Source organism: Denticeps clupeoides, chromosome 12 (assembly GCF_900700375.1).
Source record: "Denticeps clupeoides chromosome 12, fDenClu1.1, whole genome shotgun sequence".
In the NCBI taxonomy this organism is placed as follows: domain Eukaryota; kingdom Metazoa; phylum Chordata; class Actinopteri; order Clupeiformes; family Denticipitidae; genus Denticeps; species Denticeps clupeoides.
The window spans coordinates 7,299,810-7,318,005 of NC_041718.1; the positions used below are offsets into that span (position 1 = coordinate 7,299,810).

An 18,196-nucleotide genomic window follows, 5' to 3' on the forward strand; every position below is an offset into this window, starting at 1 on the left:
ATGTTTATATGTATTTACATTGTAGAAGTGAACCTGTGTATTTACAGTTTAATTTAAATTAAATAAAAACTTTTTAGCGGTTTGCAGTGGACATGCTTCCACCCCTCGAGAGTGGAATAATTTACAAACTGACAATATAACAAGAGTAGAGGCTGGAGAGGAGGTCATTCTGCACTGCAGTGTGAGACACAAGGTCAAGACTGAGTGGTTCGGGCACAGACCTGGCCAAACACCGTTCTTCAAAGTCAGCATGAAATCAGAGAAAGAGAAACCTGTATTTATCTGGGGCAATAAATTAGGAATCAATGCAACATGGAATCCTAATAACCAGAGCTTCAGCCTGAACATCAGCAACATGACTCCTTCTACAGAAGGCTTCTACTACTGCACCTCGGGAGAGGGACCTTCTACTGTTGCTGGAACTGTTCACTCGCTTCTTATTAAAAGTGAGTACAAATATTCATATACAGTTACTGAATAGTGAGTATTTTAGGGCCATGTTTCATGTGTATAGAAAATGTTTTATTAATAATAAAATGCATATGTCTACATATAGGTTTAGTGACAGGTTTGTGATTTACAAATTCTTTCTTTTTAGAGGAGGAGAATACTTTTACATCAACAGTGTCACCTTCTACAACCAATGGCTCTAAAATACCAGACGTGTTGAGTTCAATATGTTGGGTATTTACAGCTGGTTTGTGTTTAGCTTCTACTGCTGTGCTGGCTTTTGGATGTAGGATCTGCATTAAAAGTAGGTCATTATGATGATTTTTTTACATTTTCAAAAACTGCTTGATTTGTGGGCTGTGATGACTTTATGATCTAAGCTGCCATCTTAAATGTTGAAATGCATTTTTTTGCAGTTTGCCTAATTTGACATTTTCTGATATTTGTATGCTAGTCTGTCGCTCTTAACCCCAACACCGATGAGCTCAGAATGAGTATTAACCAACGTGCCAATAAATAGCATTTTGAAGTTAATTTAGCTTGATGTGAAAAGACACATATTTCATAGTTTTAAGTAGGCAGTTTTTTTACTTGTTTAGCAGGTAAATACATGTCTAGGCATTTCTGAATTTTAAGAATATTCATGGTTTTTTTCTTCTCAGTATTAGTTCATCTTACAATAGCAGCACATACACATAGAAATCTGAAGCTATTCCCTACATACCTGTTGCATTCTAAAAACTTTATTTGCTTGTATTCCCTGTACTGAAGTTCCCTTTTCTTTTTTTAACGTAAGAAAAAAACAACCAGAGCATAGAGAAATTACACCACACACACCAAGGAGATGGGAATCAGGTAAATTAGAAAATTTCCTTATTTTAATGCATTTGTTTTATCAACATACTAACCGGATTCCAAAAAAGTTGGGACACTATACAAATTGTGAATAAAAACTGAATGCAATGATGTGGAGATGCCAACTTCTAATATTTTATTCAGAATAGAATATAAACCACAGAACAAGTTTAAACTGAGAAAATGTATAATTTTAAGGGAAAAATATTTTGATTCAGAATTACATGGTGTCAACAAATCCCCAAAAAGTTGGGACAAGGCCATTTTCACCACTGTGTGGCATCTCCCCTTCTTCTTACAACACTCAAAAGTCGTCTGGAGACCGAGGTTTCTCAAGTTTAGAAATAGGAATGCTCTCCCATTCATGTCTCATACAGGCCTCTAACTGTTCAATCGTCTTGGGCCTTCTTTGTCGCACCTTCCTTTTTATGATGCGCCAAATGTTCTCTATAGGTGTAAGATCTGGACTGCAGACTGGCCATTTCAGTACCCGGATCCTTCTCCTACGCAGCCATGATGTTGTGATTGATGCAGAATGGTCTGGCATTATCTTGTTGAAAAATGCAGGGTCTTCCCTGAAAGAGATGATGTCTGGATGGGAGCATATGTTGTTCTAGAACCTCTCCAGACATGCAAGCTGCCCATGCCACATGCACTCATGCAACCCCATACCATCAGAGATGCAGGCTTCTGAAGTGAGCGTTGATAACAACTTGGGTTGTCCTTGTCCTCTTCGGTCCAGATGACATGGCGTCCCAGATTTCCAAAATAGCTTCGAATCGTGACTCGTCTGACCACAGAACAGTCTTCCATTGTGCCACACTTCATTTTAAATGATCCCTGGCCCAGTGAAAACGCCTGAGCTTGTGGATCTTGCTTAGAAATGGCTTCTTCTTTGCACTGTAGAGTTTCAGCTGGCAACAGCGGATGGCACGGTGGATTGTGTGCACTGACAATGCTTTCTGGAAGTATTCCTGAGCCCATTCTGTGATTTCCTTCACAGTAGCATTCCTGGTTGTGGTGCAGTGTCGTTTAAGGGCCCGGAGATCACAGGCTTCCAGTATGGTTTTACGACCTTGACCCTTACACACTGAGATTGTTCCAGATTCTCTGAATCTTCGGATGATGTTATGCACAGTTGATGATGATAGATGCAAAGTCTTCGCAATTTTTTCGCTGGGTAACACCTTTCTGATATTGCTCCTCTATCTTTTTGCACAACATTGTGGGAATTGGTGATCCTCTACCCATCTTAGCTTCTGAGAGACACTGCCACTCTTAGAAGCTCTTTTTATACCCAATCATGTGGCCAATTGACCTTATTGGTGTTAATTGGTCTTTCAGCTCTTTGTTATGGTCAAATTTACTTTTTCCATCCTCTTATTGCTACTTGTCCCAACTTTTTTGGGATTTGTTGACACCGTGAAATTCTGAATCAACATATTTTTACTTTAAAATGATACATTTACTTGGATTAAACGTTTAATCTTTCATCTAGGTTCTATTAAAATTAAACTTTTGGAATCCCAACTTTTTTGGAATCCGATTTGTAATAAATATATATATACAGTGGAGGAAATAATTATTTGACCCCTCGCTGATTTTGTAAGTTTGTCCAATGACAAAGAAATGAAAAGTCTCAGAACAGTATCATTTTAATGGTAGGTTTATTTTAACAGTGACAGATAGCACGTCAAAAGGAAAATTGAAAAATAACTTTAAATAAAAGATATAGACTGATTTGCATTTAATAAGTATTTGAACCCTCTAACAAAAAAAAGACTTAATACTTAGAGGCAAAACCCTTGTTTGCAAGCACAGAGGTCAAATGTTTCTTGTAGTTGATGACCAAGTTTGCACACATTTTAGGAGGAATTTTGGTCCACTCCTCTTTGCAGATCATCTCTAAATCATTAAGGTTTCAAGGTTGTCTCTGTGCAACTTTGACCTTCAGTTTGGTTTGTCAGCATTGTCGTGCTGGAACACCCATCAACGACACATTTTCAATTTCCTGGCAGAGGGAAGGAGGTTGTCACTCAGGATTTTACGATACATGGCTCCATCCATTTTCCTCTTGATGCAGTGAAGTTGTCCTGTGCCCTTAGCAGAAAAACACCCCCAAAGGAAAATGTTTCCACCTCCATGCTTGACAGTGGGGACGGTGTTTTGGGGGTCAGGCAGCATTTTTCTTCCTCCAAACACGGCGAGTTGAGTTAATGCCAAAGAGCTCAATTTTGATGGTTTTCCAACAGTCTTGAAGGAGTTCCCAGGGGTGTTTAGCACTTGTTGGCCATTTTGCCTTCACTCTGCGGTCCAGCTCACCCCAAACCACCTCAATTGGGTTCAAGTCTGGTGACTGTGGAGGCCAGGTCATCTGCCGCAGCACTCTATCACTGTCCTGTGTTCATTCATAGTTTTGATGCTTTCAGTGAGAATCTACATATTTAAATGGTCATGAAAATAAAGAAAACACATTGAATGAGAAGGTGTGTCAAAAGTTTTGACCTGTACTGTATATATTGATAAGATATATCAACAAACACACACACAGACAGACACATAAAGCTGACACTTTTCCAGACATTTCCAGACATTCAGCAATTCCTTACACATGTTATTGATCAAATGGCCATGAATGCCTGAATGATTGTTTTTAATTGCAGGTTGAGGAAGGACGGTACACTATAATACAGTACAGCACAGTAAAGTACAGCGACTTACCTCTTCACATGACCAAGCTCAAGCCTGACTTGTTTTGCAGTGATTGTCCTCCTGTAACAATTCTGCACTGACAATGATAAAACATCAATAAAAATGTCTAACACTGGCTGATTAACTTTTATTACTTGTTTTTTTGTTGTTGTTGTGGAATGCATCTGTACAACATTTAAGCCCTTACAACATGATATACAATTTGTTTCTTTTTTCTTGCTTTTATGTGTGTTTGTAGGGGGGTCATGCATTTCATTGATACATATTTAGCATGTTAAAATAAATTAATGCAATTAATGCAGCTGCATTCTGTTTACTTCCTGTCTGGGTCTGAGAGGAGAATGCTGCAGTAGTTAGTGCCACTGGAAATGGTAATTCTAGTAAACCTTCTCCAAATCCACAAAACAAGTGTGGATTGGTTGGGCAAACTCCCATGCCCCCTCCATCACCCTAGCAAGAGTAAAGAGCTGGTCAACAGTGTTACGAGCCGGTCTAGGGGTTCCGGCCCATAACAAAAGAAACGACAAAAAAAAAAAAAAACATACTAAGTTGAAATGGAGAAAATTAACAAGTATTTTATTAACAAATAAGTATATAAATAAAGAATAAATATATACAATACGAATTACAACAAATGACAAACCAAATGAGAAAAACAAACACCGAAGCAGGCAGACACAATAAGTTGCATTGCCTCCTAGGGGAAGCGCATGGGAAACCGGAAGTGATGCAATCGGGAAATGCTTGGGAGGCGGGCGTGTGGATGGCACGGCAAGCACAGCCCTGAAAAAGGAGACTGAGGTTCCTTTTATTCTGTCTGTCCACAGCAGAAACATGTGAGCTCAATTTGTAATAACCAGGCACGCGTCCGCCAAAACATTATCAAAGCCCCTTTTGTACCTGATCTCCAGATTAAACCCTTGTAAATATAAGGACCAGCACATAAGACGCTGATTGGCATTTTTCATCATGGTGAGGAAGACAAGAGGGTTATGATCTGTGAACACTTTAACAGGAATGGAAGTTGACCCACATAAACTTCGAAATGTCACAATGACAGCAACAAAGCAAAGGCTTCCTTCTCAATGGTATTGTTATTTAGTTGATGCTTCAAAAACTTTATAAAAATAACAAACGGGGTGATCAAATCCATTTGCATCTTCTCGTAAGAGTACAGCACCTGCTCCAGTAGCACTTGCATCTACCTCCAGTATGAATGGAAGGTTAAAGTTTGGAGCAGCAACGCTTTGGCATGTTCAAATGCCTTCTGGCATTCTGCGGACCAAACAAAGGCAGTGTTTTTACGGAGCAGATTTGTCAGTGGCAACACAACATCAGAGAAGTTTTTACAAAAACAACGGTAGTACCCTGTCTTCCCAAGGAACCTATGCAGCTCTTGCTGAGTGGTTGGTATGAGAAAGTCAGAGATGGCTACTACTTTAGCTGCAAGGGGACGAACTTGTCCCTGACCAACTTGTTTATCCAAGTAACTCACAGTTGCTTTAGCAAACTCACACTTCACCAAGTTTGGGGTGAGCGAAGCTTTACACAAGCGGTCAAACACAGTGTGGAGTGACTGCACATGTTCAGACCAGGTACACGAATTAATGAGTACATCATCGAGGTACGCCTCACAATTTGGCACTCCTGCCAACACCATAGTCATAAGACGCTGAAAGGTGGCTGGTGAATTCCGCAACCTGAAAGCCATTACGGAATACAGCATAAAACTGGCCTCACAAATGCTGAGACCTCAGCAGCTCTAGGTGTTAGTGGCACCTGCCAGTAGCCTTTCAATAAATCCAACTTACTGACAAAGCTAGCTGAGCCCACACGGTCGACGCAATCCTCCATACGAGGCAGTGGAAATGAGTCAGGTCATGTGACTGCATTCAGTTTACGATAGACAGTGCAGAACCAATTCGTGCCATCTGGTTTAGGAACCAGAATGCACAGAGAACTCCAGGCACTTTTTTTTTTTTTTTTTTAACAAACAGTGCTTTTATTTACAGTGAAATTACAGGTACACTAAAACAGTGAACTCAGGACAGCTAACCAACATGAACACAGCCTAAAGGAAGGGCTGGTCCTGCAGGGAAACCTCAAACCCACACAAGTTAACAAAAAGGCCACATAAAGCTAACAGGCTAAAAACAAAGGGTCTATCACACAAAGCAACAAGAAACATGAATGAGATCCCCAATTGGGCTCCTTGCAGATCTCAATGGACCCTGGGGACCTCACAAAAGCATAAGGGCCTAGCAGACCCTGGGGACCTGCCAAACACCACCTAAAGTCTGTTTATATATGTGGTGGTAACCAATAGTCAGATTGTTGGTGGAGCTGGTAGGCTTCAACTCCTCCCACGAAGTCAACCTAAGAGACAGGACACAAAAACACAGCCAGCCACACAGAACACGTGGTAGCACATGTCCAGGGACGTAACACCCCCACCACCAAAACCAACCCTTCGGTTGATCCAAAAGAGCACAAGATTAAGTATTCCCCCCCCCTCAAATTCAAAATCTGAACTATTCAACAAATCTCTAATCAAATTACGAAGGTCCAAGAACAAGCGGTGGAAAACAAAGCAGTGTACACTTACAGTAGTTCTCACACAAAAGCAAAAATGGTGGTGATTGTATAATAGGGCAAAACTTAAGCAAACTATGGTCCAACGAAATATGATGTCATTGATGTCATTGATGGGAAAAATAATAGGGCAAACTGGGAACTCCACACTGCTCTGGGGACTAATACCCTGAGAGACAGTAGGCCCTCATAACAGACGTACAACAGCTGTAGTAGACATAACACGAATGGGAGCTTTACACAAAGCTCAGCACTTACACTGGTTCTTGGTCACGTTCCATTCCAGCCTCTTGCTCCAACTTTCTGAGCTCAAGCTCACACTGACACTCCACCTTGCAAGCTTGTAGTTATTGTATTCGCGTTCTTGTGAAACTCTCGCTGAATCCAGCCACTTACAGATTTTTACATCTGCATCAGTCATTGGCAGAAATGCTCGACGAGAGCACATCAGCTGGCAGGGGTGGGAAAAACGTCCCTATTAACCAACACGCTCCACAACTAAAATAGAGTATCCTTCCGCCGAAGAACCTCGCTACTGAGAATGAGCGAACACCACACAGCAATTTAAACAGACAAAGCTAGCACAGTGTTTGAAAGCAACAAGAAACACCAATGAGATCCCCAATGGAGCTCCTTGCAGATCTCCGTGGACCCTGGGGACCTCCCAAAGGAGTAAGGGCTTAGCAGACCCTGGGGACCTGGCAAACACCATCCGAAGTCTGTTTATATATGTGGTAGTGACCAATAGCCAGATGGCCGGACATGGCATTTATAATACCGTTTTATTCCACTTTTTAAGCTTCCAAAAAGAATCCTCTCCAATCTTCATTCTTTATTGTGCTTTTAGAGCAATAGTAGTAGTAAATGTCTTCTCTACTTTGTTTCCATTTCCAAGAAATCCCTCTTCTTTGCTCCCTTCTAATACTCCATGTCACCAGATTATGAACAGGGACATGTGGTTTATATGGATTGACACATGAATCATGAATCACAAACAAAACTTTTTACAACCAACTCTACATTTGTAAATGAGATACTTAGTGCCAGATTCAAAGTCCTGAACCATTGAGGCAAGGATTCCATGAGACCACTGCTCCACAGTATCTGGTACAAAGCCATCAGTTGCACACTCTTTAAGTCCCTTAAGTTGTGAGGTGATAGTAGCTCATTCCATACATGCTTGACTGGGAAATCTGGGGAATTTGAAGGCAACTTATGGTTGTGTTCTTCATACCGTTCTTACATTGTGGCAGGGTGTTGGTCAACAGCAATGTTTTGGTAGGCAGGTACTACATGTCAAAGTAGCATCTCAAGGTTTCCCAGCAGAAGATACTGTCTTAGCCAGCTGGCCTCCTTATGATATCCATGTTTCTATGTCTTTCCTAGGTTAGAAACACACATGCACACACACGTGGCCATCATCATGGCATAATAGGTAATATGATTTATTGTTTTTACTCAAAATTATTATCCAAAACAGTAGTGCAGTGCTAGAAACTCAAGCGTACTCATAATCGGAAGGTTGCAGGTTCAAATCTTGAAGCACCAAGGTGCAACTAAAGTGCCCCTTTTCATGTGCATTAAGATCAGGAATTTGTTACACATGCAAAGCAAAACAATGACAAAACGTCCTGCGCCAGATTAACTCAACTCAGATGTCAGCTGACCTGACTTCAAAATTAAAGATTTTGCTGCACTTCGTCAGTTCTATTTATTTTCAACAAATCAGTCTTACACACATTACTGACCAAGGTCTATCTGTGATCCTGTTGTTAATGTTGGGATGTACAAAATGACATTATTCAATATCTACATGTATATGTTGATCTTCAAACCTTATATGAGTCATTAACAGAGAGCTGGTGATCCCCTGATCTTTCAAAATAAACTGGCAAAAGTGTTCTTCATTCATGAGGAACTCAACTTGATCCTTCATTGTCCTCGGCAGTGTTGGCAATTTAGTGATTGTTGTTTTTCAGCCAGAACAGGAGATATTCACCCCACCGCATCCACAAGGCAAATGAATCACGCATACATGAACCTGCCACTGACTGATTCTGCCACTCAATCCACACTGCCATCAATTGTACAAAAAATATTCAAGGCCATACAGCTAACCAAGGTCTGTGCCACATGTTGGCTTTTCATTGAAACCACAGTTTCACACATTTTGGACCAGTGGGAGGAGCTTAGGCTGCATTTCGAGGTCACCAAGTGATGTGACACTCCTACACAGCTGAGGTTTCATACAGTACAGTGATCCTTGTATCTGACTTTTATGAAGTCTGCACTGGGTGAGGTACAGTTGGACATCAAGGCTTTTGAGGGAGAGCAGGTAGAATCTTTTAAGATACTCAACAGTATCTTGATTGGCCTGATCAAATCTGTGAGCAGCAGGGTGCTAAATCCACTGATAAATGTCCTCAAAGGGCCAACAGATGGATACATGAGTCCCAAACCGTACCTTGGTTACCTTTTTGAGTTAAAAGCAGCTGAGCTCCACGTTGTGCCTGAGGGTGAAGATAATGTCAGAAATGGGCGTGTAGCCTTCATCACTATCAACTCATCACTAATGAGTTTAAGGTGAGATTGCTAGTTGATATTAAAGCGTTGCGTTACATGTCAGTTTTCAATGTGGAGGAAACGCTAAAGAGCCCTGGAACAATAATATAAATAGCTAAGATCCTTGCCTACTCCCCTGCAGAGATAGACAAGATGGTCCAGCAATGGTGTCCCATCCCTCTCAGTAAATGGAATGAGACAAAATACACACTTGGCTTCTGGAGTGAGATTTGCAAGTTCAGGGATTAAGTTGAAATAAGACGTTTTCATGAACTTGCCATGACTGCCGTATCTGTGATGTCCTGGCCCTGCTCGAATGCTGAAGTGGAGAGGGTGAGATGAGTGAGTTAAAGAGTAAACTCAGAAACCAGATGTCCCTGCAGAGCCTTAACTCCATACTGGACTGAAGCTGAGAACCTCTAACATAGAGAACCTTGACCAAAATGACGATGAGCCTCTCTTTCTGTGTGTACGTGGAGTGACATCATTTTCTCACATTGCCAATGACAGTTTTTTTTTTTCAAATTTTAGATCTTTATCTTTTAAATTGTTAAAGTAAATTTTATACAAAAATAATATTTTTGTTAAAAATGTTCTCTGTTCTCTTGTTTTCGGTGACTTGGACTATATTTTTGCTGGTCCCAAGCCTGGTTTAAAGAGGAGGGTTGAAACTGTGATATAGAAAAACACAACAAAACAAGTAACGAAGAAAGTACGTTTGTATTTCTAAACATACTCTGCCGCGGTATTATTCCTATCTCTTATAGTGTCCATTACATTTAGCGACTTCTAGTTAGCTATTGGCCAGCCAATAGCTACTTTCCTTATTGAGGAGTTGGCAACAGTGGTCCCATGATGTATTATGCTTTTTTCATAATCATGACTGTCCTGGCAAAGGAAACCCAGGACAATTCACTTTTTTCACAAATTTTACAAAGAGAAATACATAAAATTTGGCTCCAGTTTAATTGCAAGGTGCTCTTGTCACTAAATATTTAACATGTCTAAGCATGTGTGTTCTCTCTCTCTCTCTCTCTCTCTCTCTCTGTGTGTGTATCATGTGTGAATTTTCTCCAACTGAATTTTCTCTGTGTGAATATCGTCCAATAGAATTAGTTGCGGATATAGGCGTGTTAGCCAATAGATTTCTGCTTGACCATTTATGGTGATGTGGTCTACTGCTGGGAGTATAAAACTTTGCCTTTTTATGTGAGCATATGGCAACACTCATCACACACAAGATGCAGAAAATTCTTATTCTTATAATCGTGCTGAAATGTGAGTAGTATCACCATGTTTATATGTATTTACATTGTAGAAGTGAACCTGTGTATTTACAGTTTAATTTAAATTAAATAAAAACTTTTTAGCGGTTTGCAGTGGACATGCTTCCACCCCTCGAGAGTGGAATAATTTACAAGATGACAACATAACAAGAGTAGAGGCTGGAGAGGAGGTCATTCTGCACTGCAGTGTGAGACACAAGGTCAAGACTGAGTGGTTCGGGCACAGACCTGGCCAAACACCGTTCTTCAAAGTCAGCATGAAATCAGAGAAAGAGAAACCTGTATTTATCTGGGGCAATAAATTAGGAATCAATGCAACATGGAATCCTAATAACCAGAGCTTCAGCCTGAACATCAGCAACATGACTCCTTCTACAGAAGGCTTCTACTACTGCACCGCGGGAGAGGGACCTTCTACTGTTGCTGGAACTGTTCACTCGCTTCTTATTAAAAGTGAGTACAAATATTAATATACAGTTACTGAAAAGTGAATATTTTATGGCCATGTTTCATGTGTATAGAAAATGTTTTATTAATAATAAAATGCATATGTCTACATGTAGGTTTAGTGACAGGTTTGTGATTTACTAATTCTTTCTTTTTAGAAGAGAAGAATAACTTTACATCAACAGTGTCACCTTCTACAACCAATGGCTCTAAAATGCCAGACGTGTTGAGTTCAAGATGTTGGGTATTTACAGCTGGTTTGTGTTTAGCTTCTACTGCTGTGACGGCTTTGGGATGTTGGCTCTGCATCAAAAGTAAGTTATTATGGTGCATTTCTTTATATTTCTGAAAGAATTCATATTTCAGTGGGATCAGCCATAATTACTTAATGACTTAAACTACCACCTTACTGTCACGTCCGCGAGCTGACTGCGGGACATACTGGGAAGGGGACAGTATTAATAATAACACAAACAAAGGAAATTGTCGTGAGGGCCAAAAACAGTGGAAACAAAAGGGCAGAACAGAAACAAACCCGCAGGCGTGTGGCGATTGCCAGAACTGAAAACAACTGAACTCCTACATTGCACGGTCCACATAAAAATATTGCACCTCCGATGGGCTGCTCAACAGCACCTTATAACCACCCTGCAGATTGGTGCCAGATGAGTCTCATGCCAGATGAGATGGTGGACGGCAGCAACTTGGGGCTCCTGCCCTGCTCCTCCCGCTTCCTTAAGCACTAGGCCACCACTGCCCCAAACATTACATGTTTTATGTATTTATGTATCTTTATCGATAGTAAGACTTTTACATTTATTTACATTTAACATTTAGTCCATCTTGTGTAAAATGCTGAAAATATTACAGTATATAATATTAATTTGCATGTGTTCCCTGCATTGATGTATCATTTTTATTCTGTAAGAAAAATATAGTTATGGGCCGGAGAATTCACAACACAATGTCCAAGGAGATGAAAATCAGGTAATTCAGACAAATTTTTGGCTTTATGTGCTATTAGATAATCTGTAAATATGTCCACAATAATTCTCAGTTTAACATTTTTATCAGATGTAAGATCCTCATTTATGTAAGTATCTGAATGATTGGTTTCAGTTGCAGGATGAAGACGGAACATTACAGTACAGTACTTTACACTTTTCCAAGCAACAGAAATGTCACAAAAACAAGAATACCAATCAAGTGGATGATGGATGCGTACAGTACAGTACGTTACCTTTTCGTGCAACTAATGCATATTAAAATAAATCCTTATGTTTAAATCTAACAACTTTCCATCGCTCTGAAAATAAAGCATAATATATACCTCATGATAGTTTTTAATTTTATATTATAAATATTTCTCTGGTGTGATGTGGACTTGGCCATGACAGACAAATTGACTGTTATTTAATTTAACATAATTTATTTATTTTATCTGTCATTTATTTATTGTTATTTATTTTATTTGTTAATAATGTGGTACTCAAACATAATGGCAACATTCTTTTTTTCAGTCATGGTCATTGTATGGAATATATCAGCACTTGTCAAATCTATATGGAATCCCATGTACATTACAATTTGGTACAGTGGGTAAGACACTCCCTCCTGAACCAGACCACAATGTCAAACCCCACTTTCTACCATTGTGTCCCCAAGCAAGACACTTGTCTCCAGGGGGATGGTCCCTGTAACTATTGATTGTAAGTCACTCTGCATAAGGGCGTCTGCTAAATGTCGGAAATGTAAATGTAAACAATAAGTAGGCAAATAATCTCAGGAACCTTTATGAACATTATTTTTAATAAATCTGACTCAAATGTTATCTAATAACCACAAATTTTAACTGTGGCACACTCTGACACCCTGCACCTCCCCTGCTGCTACACGCTCATCACACACACACACACACACACACACACACACACACACACACACACTCATCCAATCATTGTCACCCGGATACTAATCATCAGACATCCATTTCACACAACACACCTTTACACAACCAAATCCCCTCCCTATAAAGTCCTGGTGCACTTGCTAGTGGGTGCTAGTGGGTGAAAGACTTCCTTTGCATGTTTTAATGTGGCCTTTAATAGAGACATCGGTAGAACCTTTACAAGCCTCATCACGTTTTTTTTTTTTTTTTTTTGGTGACCGTGTTGCTGCACTTGGGTTACTTGCCTTTGTTCATTCCCCATGGCATCACAAACTGAACAAAACTCACTGAAGGTGTCTACCTTAACATTCTGCAATAAAAACTACCAAGTCAATGGGTCATCCAATCTCAAGGGTCTTAAAATGGGACTGGAGGACCCCCTGCAATAAGTATAAATGTTTTCAGACATAGATGTTTCCTCTGTATTCCTCACTGTATTTAGAAAAGGACCAGATAAGCTTTTGTCTTAAACTCCAGTGACACCCCTGTCTGAACAAACTGAAACCACCAGTGGCCATTGTCATGATTGGGTTTACTAGGCTTCCGTAGTCACATGTTAAGATGTTCTAGGTACACATGCATTGCAATAAAGACGGCTGGTACATGTTCGTACTCGTGTCCCATCTGCTGATTATATCCATGCATGACATGGTGTCAGAAGTGGTCGTTGACTTCACTCGTCCGACTGAGTGGCCGTTGTGGTGCCGCTGTTTCGATCGCTACCGCGCGGCAACGAAGCTGGGCTGGGATGGCGGTGAAGTGCAGGTTAACACACTCCTTTACGCCATGGGGCGAGATGCAAAGGCAAGAAAGAGATGAAGCTAGCGCGGAAGGAAGAGGACAACCGGAGTTGGACTACGACATGGTGATTGCTAAATTCAGCTTATCGGGTGAGTCTGACGAAGCTTTTGTCCGAAGCCTGTATGAGCTGCAACGAGCGGCATCTTCCAAAATATGGAGAACCAAGCATACCAGGAGTCTGTTCCAGATGAATGTCCAGCCAAAAATAAGAGGTGCAGAAAATGCAGGAAATTATGACATTTCGAAGCAGGGTGTCAAACGAAAATGCTGAAGGAAGTGTCTGTTACATCAAGCAACATGGCTGATGGTGAGGACCTGTTCTTCCTGGGATCAGTGAATAAAAACACACCAAATCTGATAATACAGCCTGACCTTGAAAATGAGTGGATTGTGGAGGTACCTGTAAACAGCAGTACAGTAGTATTCAAAATAGACAGGAGCAGATGTCGCAGTTATGTCACAAGCTATATTTCTAAAATTCACACAATGCCCATGTTTGCTTAAGGTTCAGGCCTGAGTCGGGCCTCACCAGTCCGGGAGGTCAAGTGCACTCTCTGGGCAAATTCAAGCCATAAAGGACAGTATAAAGGACAGCAGTACAAGTACTGGGACACGGTCATAAAAGGAACTTACGCCCACAGCTTACTTGGAAGAAGCGTGGGCCCCATTAAAAGAGTTAACGCTGTCGATGCTAATATGCTCCACGAAGTGTTTGGTGACATCCAGTAAAAAATCAAGCTAAAGGAAGATGGTGTGCCTTATGTGGTCACAACACCACGTCGTATTCCATTTCCACTTTTGCCAAAAGTTGAGGCGGAGTTGAATCTGTAGGTCACTGGGCCTACAGATTGGTGTGCTCCAATTGTTCCTGTGGAGAAGAAAAATAGAGAATAAGTAAGAGTATGCGTTGACCTAAAATGCCTCAACAAGAGAGAAGTACAGACTGCCCACATTAGAAGTCATTGCCCCAAAACTAGTTGGAGCAAAAGTGTTCTCTACCCTTGATGCTTCGTGCGGGTTCTGGCAGATTCTTTTGGAACCAAACTTGACTACTTTTATAACTCCTGTAGGTCGTTTATGCTTTCGCAGTCTTCCTTTCGGAATCACTTCAGCCCCAGAAACTTTCCAGAGGCTGATGTCCACATTGCTCAAGGACCAAGAAGGAGTCATTGTAGTGATGGATGACATTTTAGTTTATGGAGCAACGACAGAAGAGCATGACAGACATCTCAATGCTGTTTTGAAACTTGTAAGAGACAGTGGCTTGAAGCTAAACAAAGCCAAGTGCCATTTCCGCCAGGCAGAGCTTCAATACTTTGGTCATGTAATTAGCTCAGAAGGTCTGAAACCTGACCCAAACAAAGTGAAGGCTCTCACTAAGATGCAAAGTCCATCTAACATTGAGGAGCTACCTCAAACCCTGGGTTTTGTCAACTATCTGGGCAGGTTCTTGCCTGATCTCTCCACTATGTTACACCCACTCACTGATCTGCTTAAGAGAGAGAGCGCTTGGATCTGGAGTTAGGAACAAGAAAATGCTTTTGCAAAGGTCAAAGCTGCACTTGTGACTGCACCAGCACTGGCATACTATGAGGCCAGCAGGAAAACCGTCATTAGTGCGGATGCCAGCAGCTACGGCACTGAGCTGCTTTACTACAAGAGCACCAAGCTGAGCTCAAGTCTGTAGCGTTCTGCTCACGCACACTGACTGAATCTGAAAAATGGTACTCGCAGATAGAGAAAGAGTGCTTAGCATGAGTGTGGGCATGTGAAAGATTTGCAAGGTTTGGAATGTGATCGAGTGTAGACAGACCACAAACCTTTAGTACCGCTCATAAATACATATGACCTGGACAAAGCTCCCCCAAGGTGTCAAAGGCTTCTCATGCGTCTTCTGAGATTCCATGTGGAGGCGGAGCATGTCCCAGGCAAACAACTCATAGTTGCAGACACGCTCTCTCGAAAGCCCTTGAGAGGGGAGGACAGTGAAGACACAGACCAGGTAGTACAAGCATATGTGGAGTCAGTCCTGAGTAATGCACCGTTCTCGTCACAGCAACTCAACGAGATCCGAGTAGCCACATGAAACGATGAGGATCTGCAGCAGATTGTAAGTTACATCAGGAAAGAATGGCCACTAAAGTCAAAAGTGAAACTGTCTTTACAACTGTACTACTCTGCTAGAGCACACCTCTCAGAAGCTGATGGGCTAGTATTGAACCAGAAGACCCGGGTTCGAATCCCACTTACTACCATTGTGTCCCTGAGCAAGACACTTAACCCTAAATTGCTCCAGGGAGACTGTCCCTGTAATACTGATTGTAAGTCGCTCTGGATAAGGGCGTCTGATAAATGCTGTAAACGTAAATGTAAATGTATTATTGTTCCAGGATAGGTTGGTTATTCCTTTTACCCAACGGTCCAAGGTGCTGACACAATTGCATGAAGGACACCAAGGTTTGACAAGGTGCCATGCACGAGCCAAGATGTCTGTGTGGTGGCCACGTATCAGTAAGGACATAACTCAGCTGGTGTCAACATGCCAATTCTGCATAGAGAATAAGCCCACACAGCGAGGAGAACCTTTGATGACCACTACTTTACCTGGAGGTCCCTGACAATGCATCGCAGCAGACCTAGGCAAATAGAATTACCTAGGCAAATAGAATTAGGCAAATAGAATTACCTCATTGTGACAGATTACTATTCAAGAGACAATGAAATAGCTCATTTCTCTTCAACTGCTAGTCTTCAAGACATCCAGCTCTTCTGCTTTCATTGTTAGCATGATTTTGAAGTATACAAGACCACCTTTCTTTACAGTTTCAGGTCTAATATCTGTGTTCTGCCCTCTAGTGGAGCGTTGGCATAGTGTGTAGGTACGTGAAATTAACATCATGTAGCATGTATCTTCTCAGCATAACAGGATAATTAAGAGTAAAAAATTAAGAGAATTAAGAGAAAAAAGTCTCATTTACACACCCTAAACCTCGCAACAAACAAGATGGAAGATGTACAGTATAGTGTGTCTTGTGACACGAATGTTCATCATAAAACATTTTTAAAAGACCACCGCTTTCACTATTGATGTGTCTTCTGGAGAGAAGACTTTTTGGGACATTCTATTTGAAATTTCCTGTCAATCAATCTGAAGCTGAAAGTACAGACACATACTCTTTTCCTCCACACATCTTAGTAGGTGTAAACTGGCATTTTATTTATGGTTTTGATCTGCTGTCTACTTGGAGTGAGAGTGTATTGGCAGTCTGCAGATGGGGGAGGTGGAGGTTCTTGTTTCCTATCAAAGAAATAAACTTTGTGTATTGAAATGCTGTCCACCATATGATTGATTATAAAACCACCAGGTGGCCAATATAATACAAACTGCAACTTAAAAACCAATGCCTCTTAAACTCTTTCTGCCATTTTGAAGATGAATAAGTTCAAGTTCAATACCATTCAGATAGTCTTCATTATATTTTAATAGCCAGGTTTATGCATATACACATTTGTTTAATAAATGTCCCCAGATGAAAAGTGACCAGGCCCCTGCAGTCCCCACACAGACTAAAAATAGAACACCACTTGGTCATATCACACCCTGAGAGTTTCTGTCCCTGTGTGGTTAAACTGTTCCGACCAGTCAGAAACACGCAAATACCCATGCTCTGCTACAGGATGTGGCCATTTGCAACAACACAAGCATGCAACACCCAGCTTGTACTCTCTGGACAGTATGTTCTACTCAAGGGCTTTCTTTATGTAGTAAACTTGCATGTTTCACCATAAAGTCCATACTATACACCATACAAGTACTTGCTTTAATTTTATATTATATGCTGATAGTTTGCACTTAAAGAGGGTACATGACTGAAGGTACATTGCAAGACCTTGTCTGAATTCTGTTGCTGAGAAACAAATGGTTCTGGATTTGAAAGCTAAAATACACAGTTCCTCTATACATTTTTATTGCTATCAAACCCAACTATTTAACTCCTTCGTGGTTGCACATTCCAGTTGAATTGTGTATTCTTGCTTTTACTCTGCATTTAATGTAATTCTGTAGCATTTTAATGTGTGGATCTTAGTAAAATTAGAGACTGACACGTGTGACCAGGAGAAACAAGTGATTTTCTGGAAAGATGACAGGAATTAATATTTCTAAATGTAATTGCCAGCTCAAATTTTGAGCATGAACTTATTGTTGTCTGAAAAAAATCTCTTTATGCCCATCACTCAGACTCAGGGGGTTTATGTGGTTAATTTTTTCCAGCCACTAAGATATAGACTTGCAGACAACCGATTCTAACAGAATGAATACATGTGCTTTCAGCATTTCCTGTGAATTCTGTTGATTTTAACAGTAAATGTTCACGATCACAATGAACAAAATGTGCATGATCATACACACTATCATGTTTGCTGTTAATAATTTAACTGTGTGCTTCTGATCACCCTACAATTCTTAGCAAGTTGTTAAAGGTCAGCAGGAAGCAGCTTTGTCTTTGCACATACAGCAGCCTCTTTTACTACAGGCATCAAC

At 40.8% G+C, this 18,196-nt stretch overlaps 1 protein-coding gene across 1 annotated transcript; it reads left to right on the plus strand.

Moving 5' to 3' along the window:
- The first annotated feature begins 10,388 nt into the window (after positions 1-10,388).
- Positions 10,389-11,984, plus strand: LOC114800972 (tyrosine-protein phosphatase non-receptor type substrate 1-like). Its single transcript, XM_028998910.1, has 5 exons — positions 10,389-10,449; positions 10,542-10,910; positions 11,063-11,218; positions 11,833-11,891; positions 11,979-11,984. Exons 1-5 carry the CDS (start codon positions 10,389-10,391, stop codon positions 11,982-11,984), a joined length of 651 nt encoding a protein of 216 aa, XP_028854743.1.
- The last annotated feature ends 6,212 nt before the right edge of the window (positions 11,985-18,196 follow it).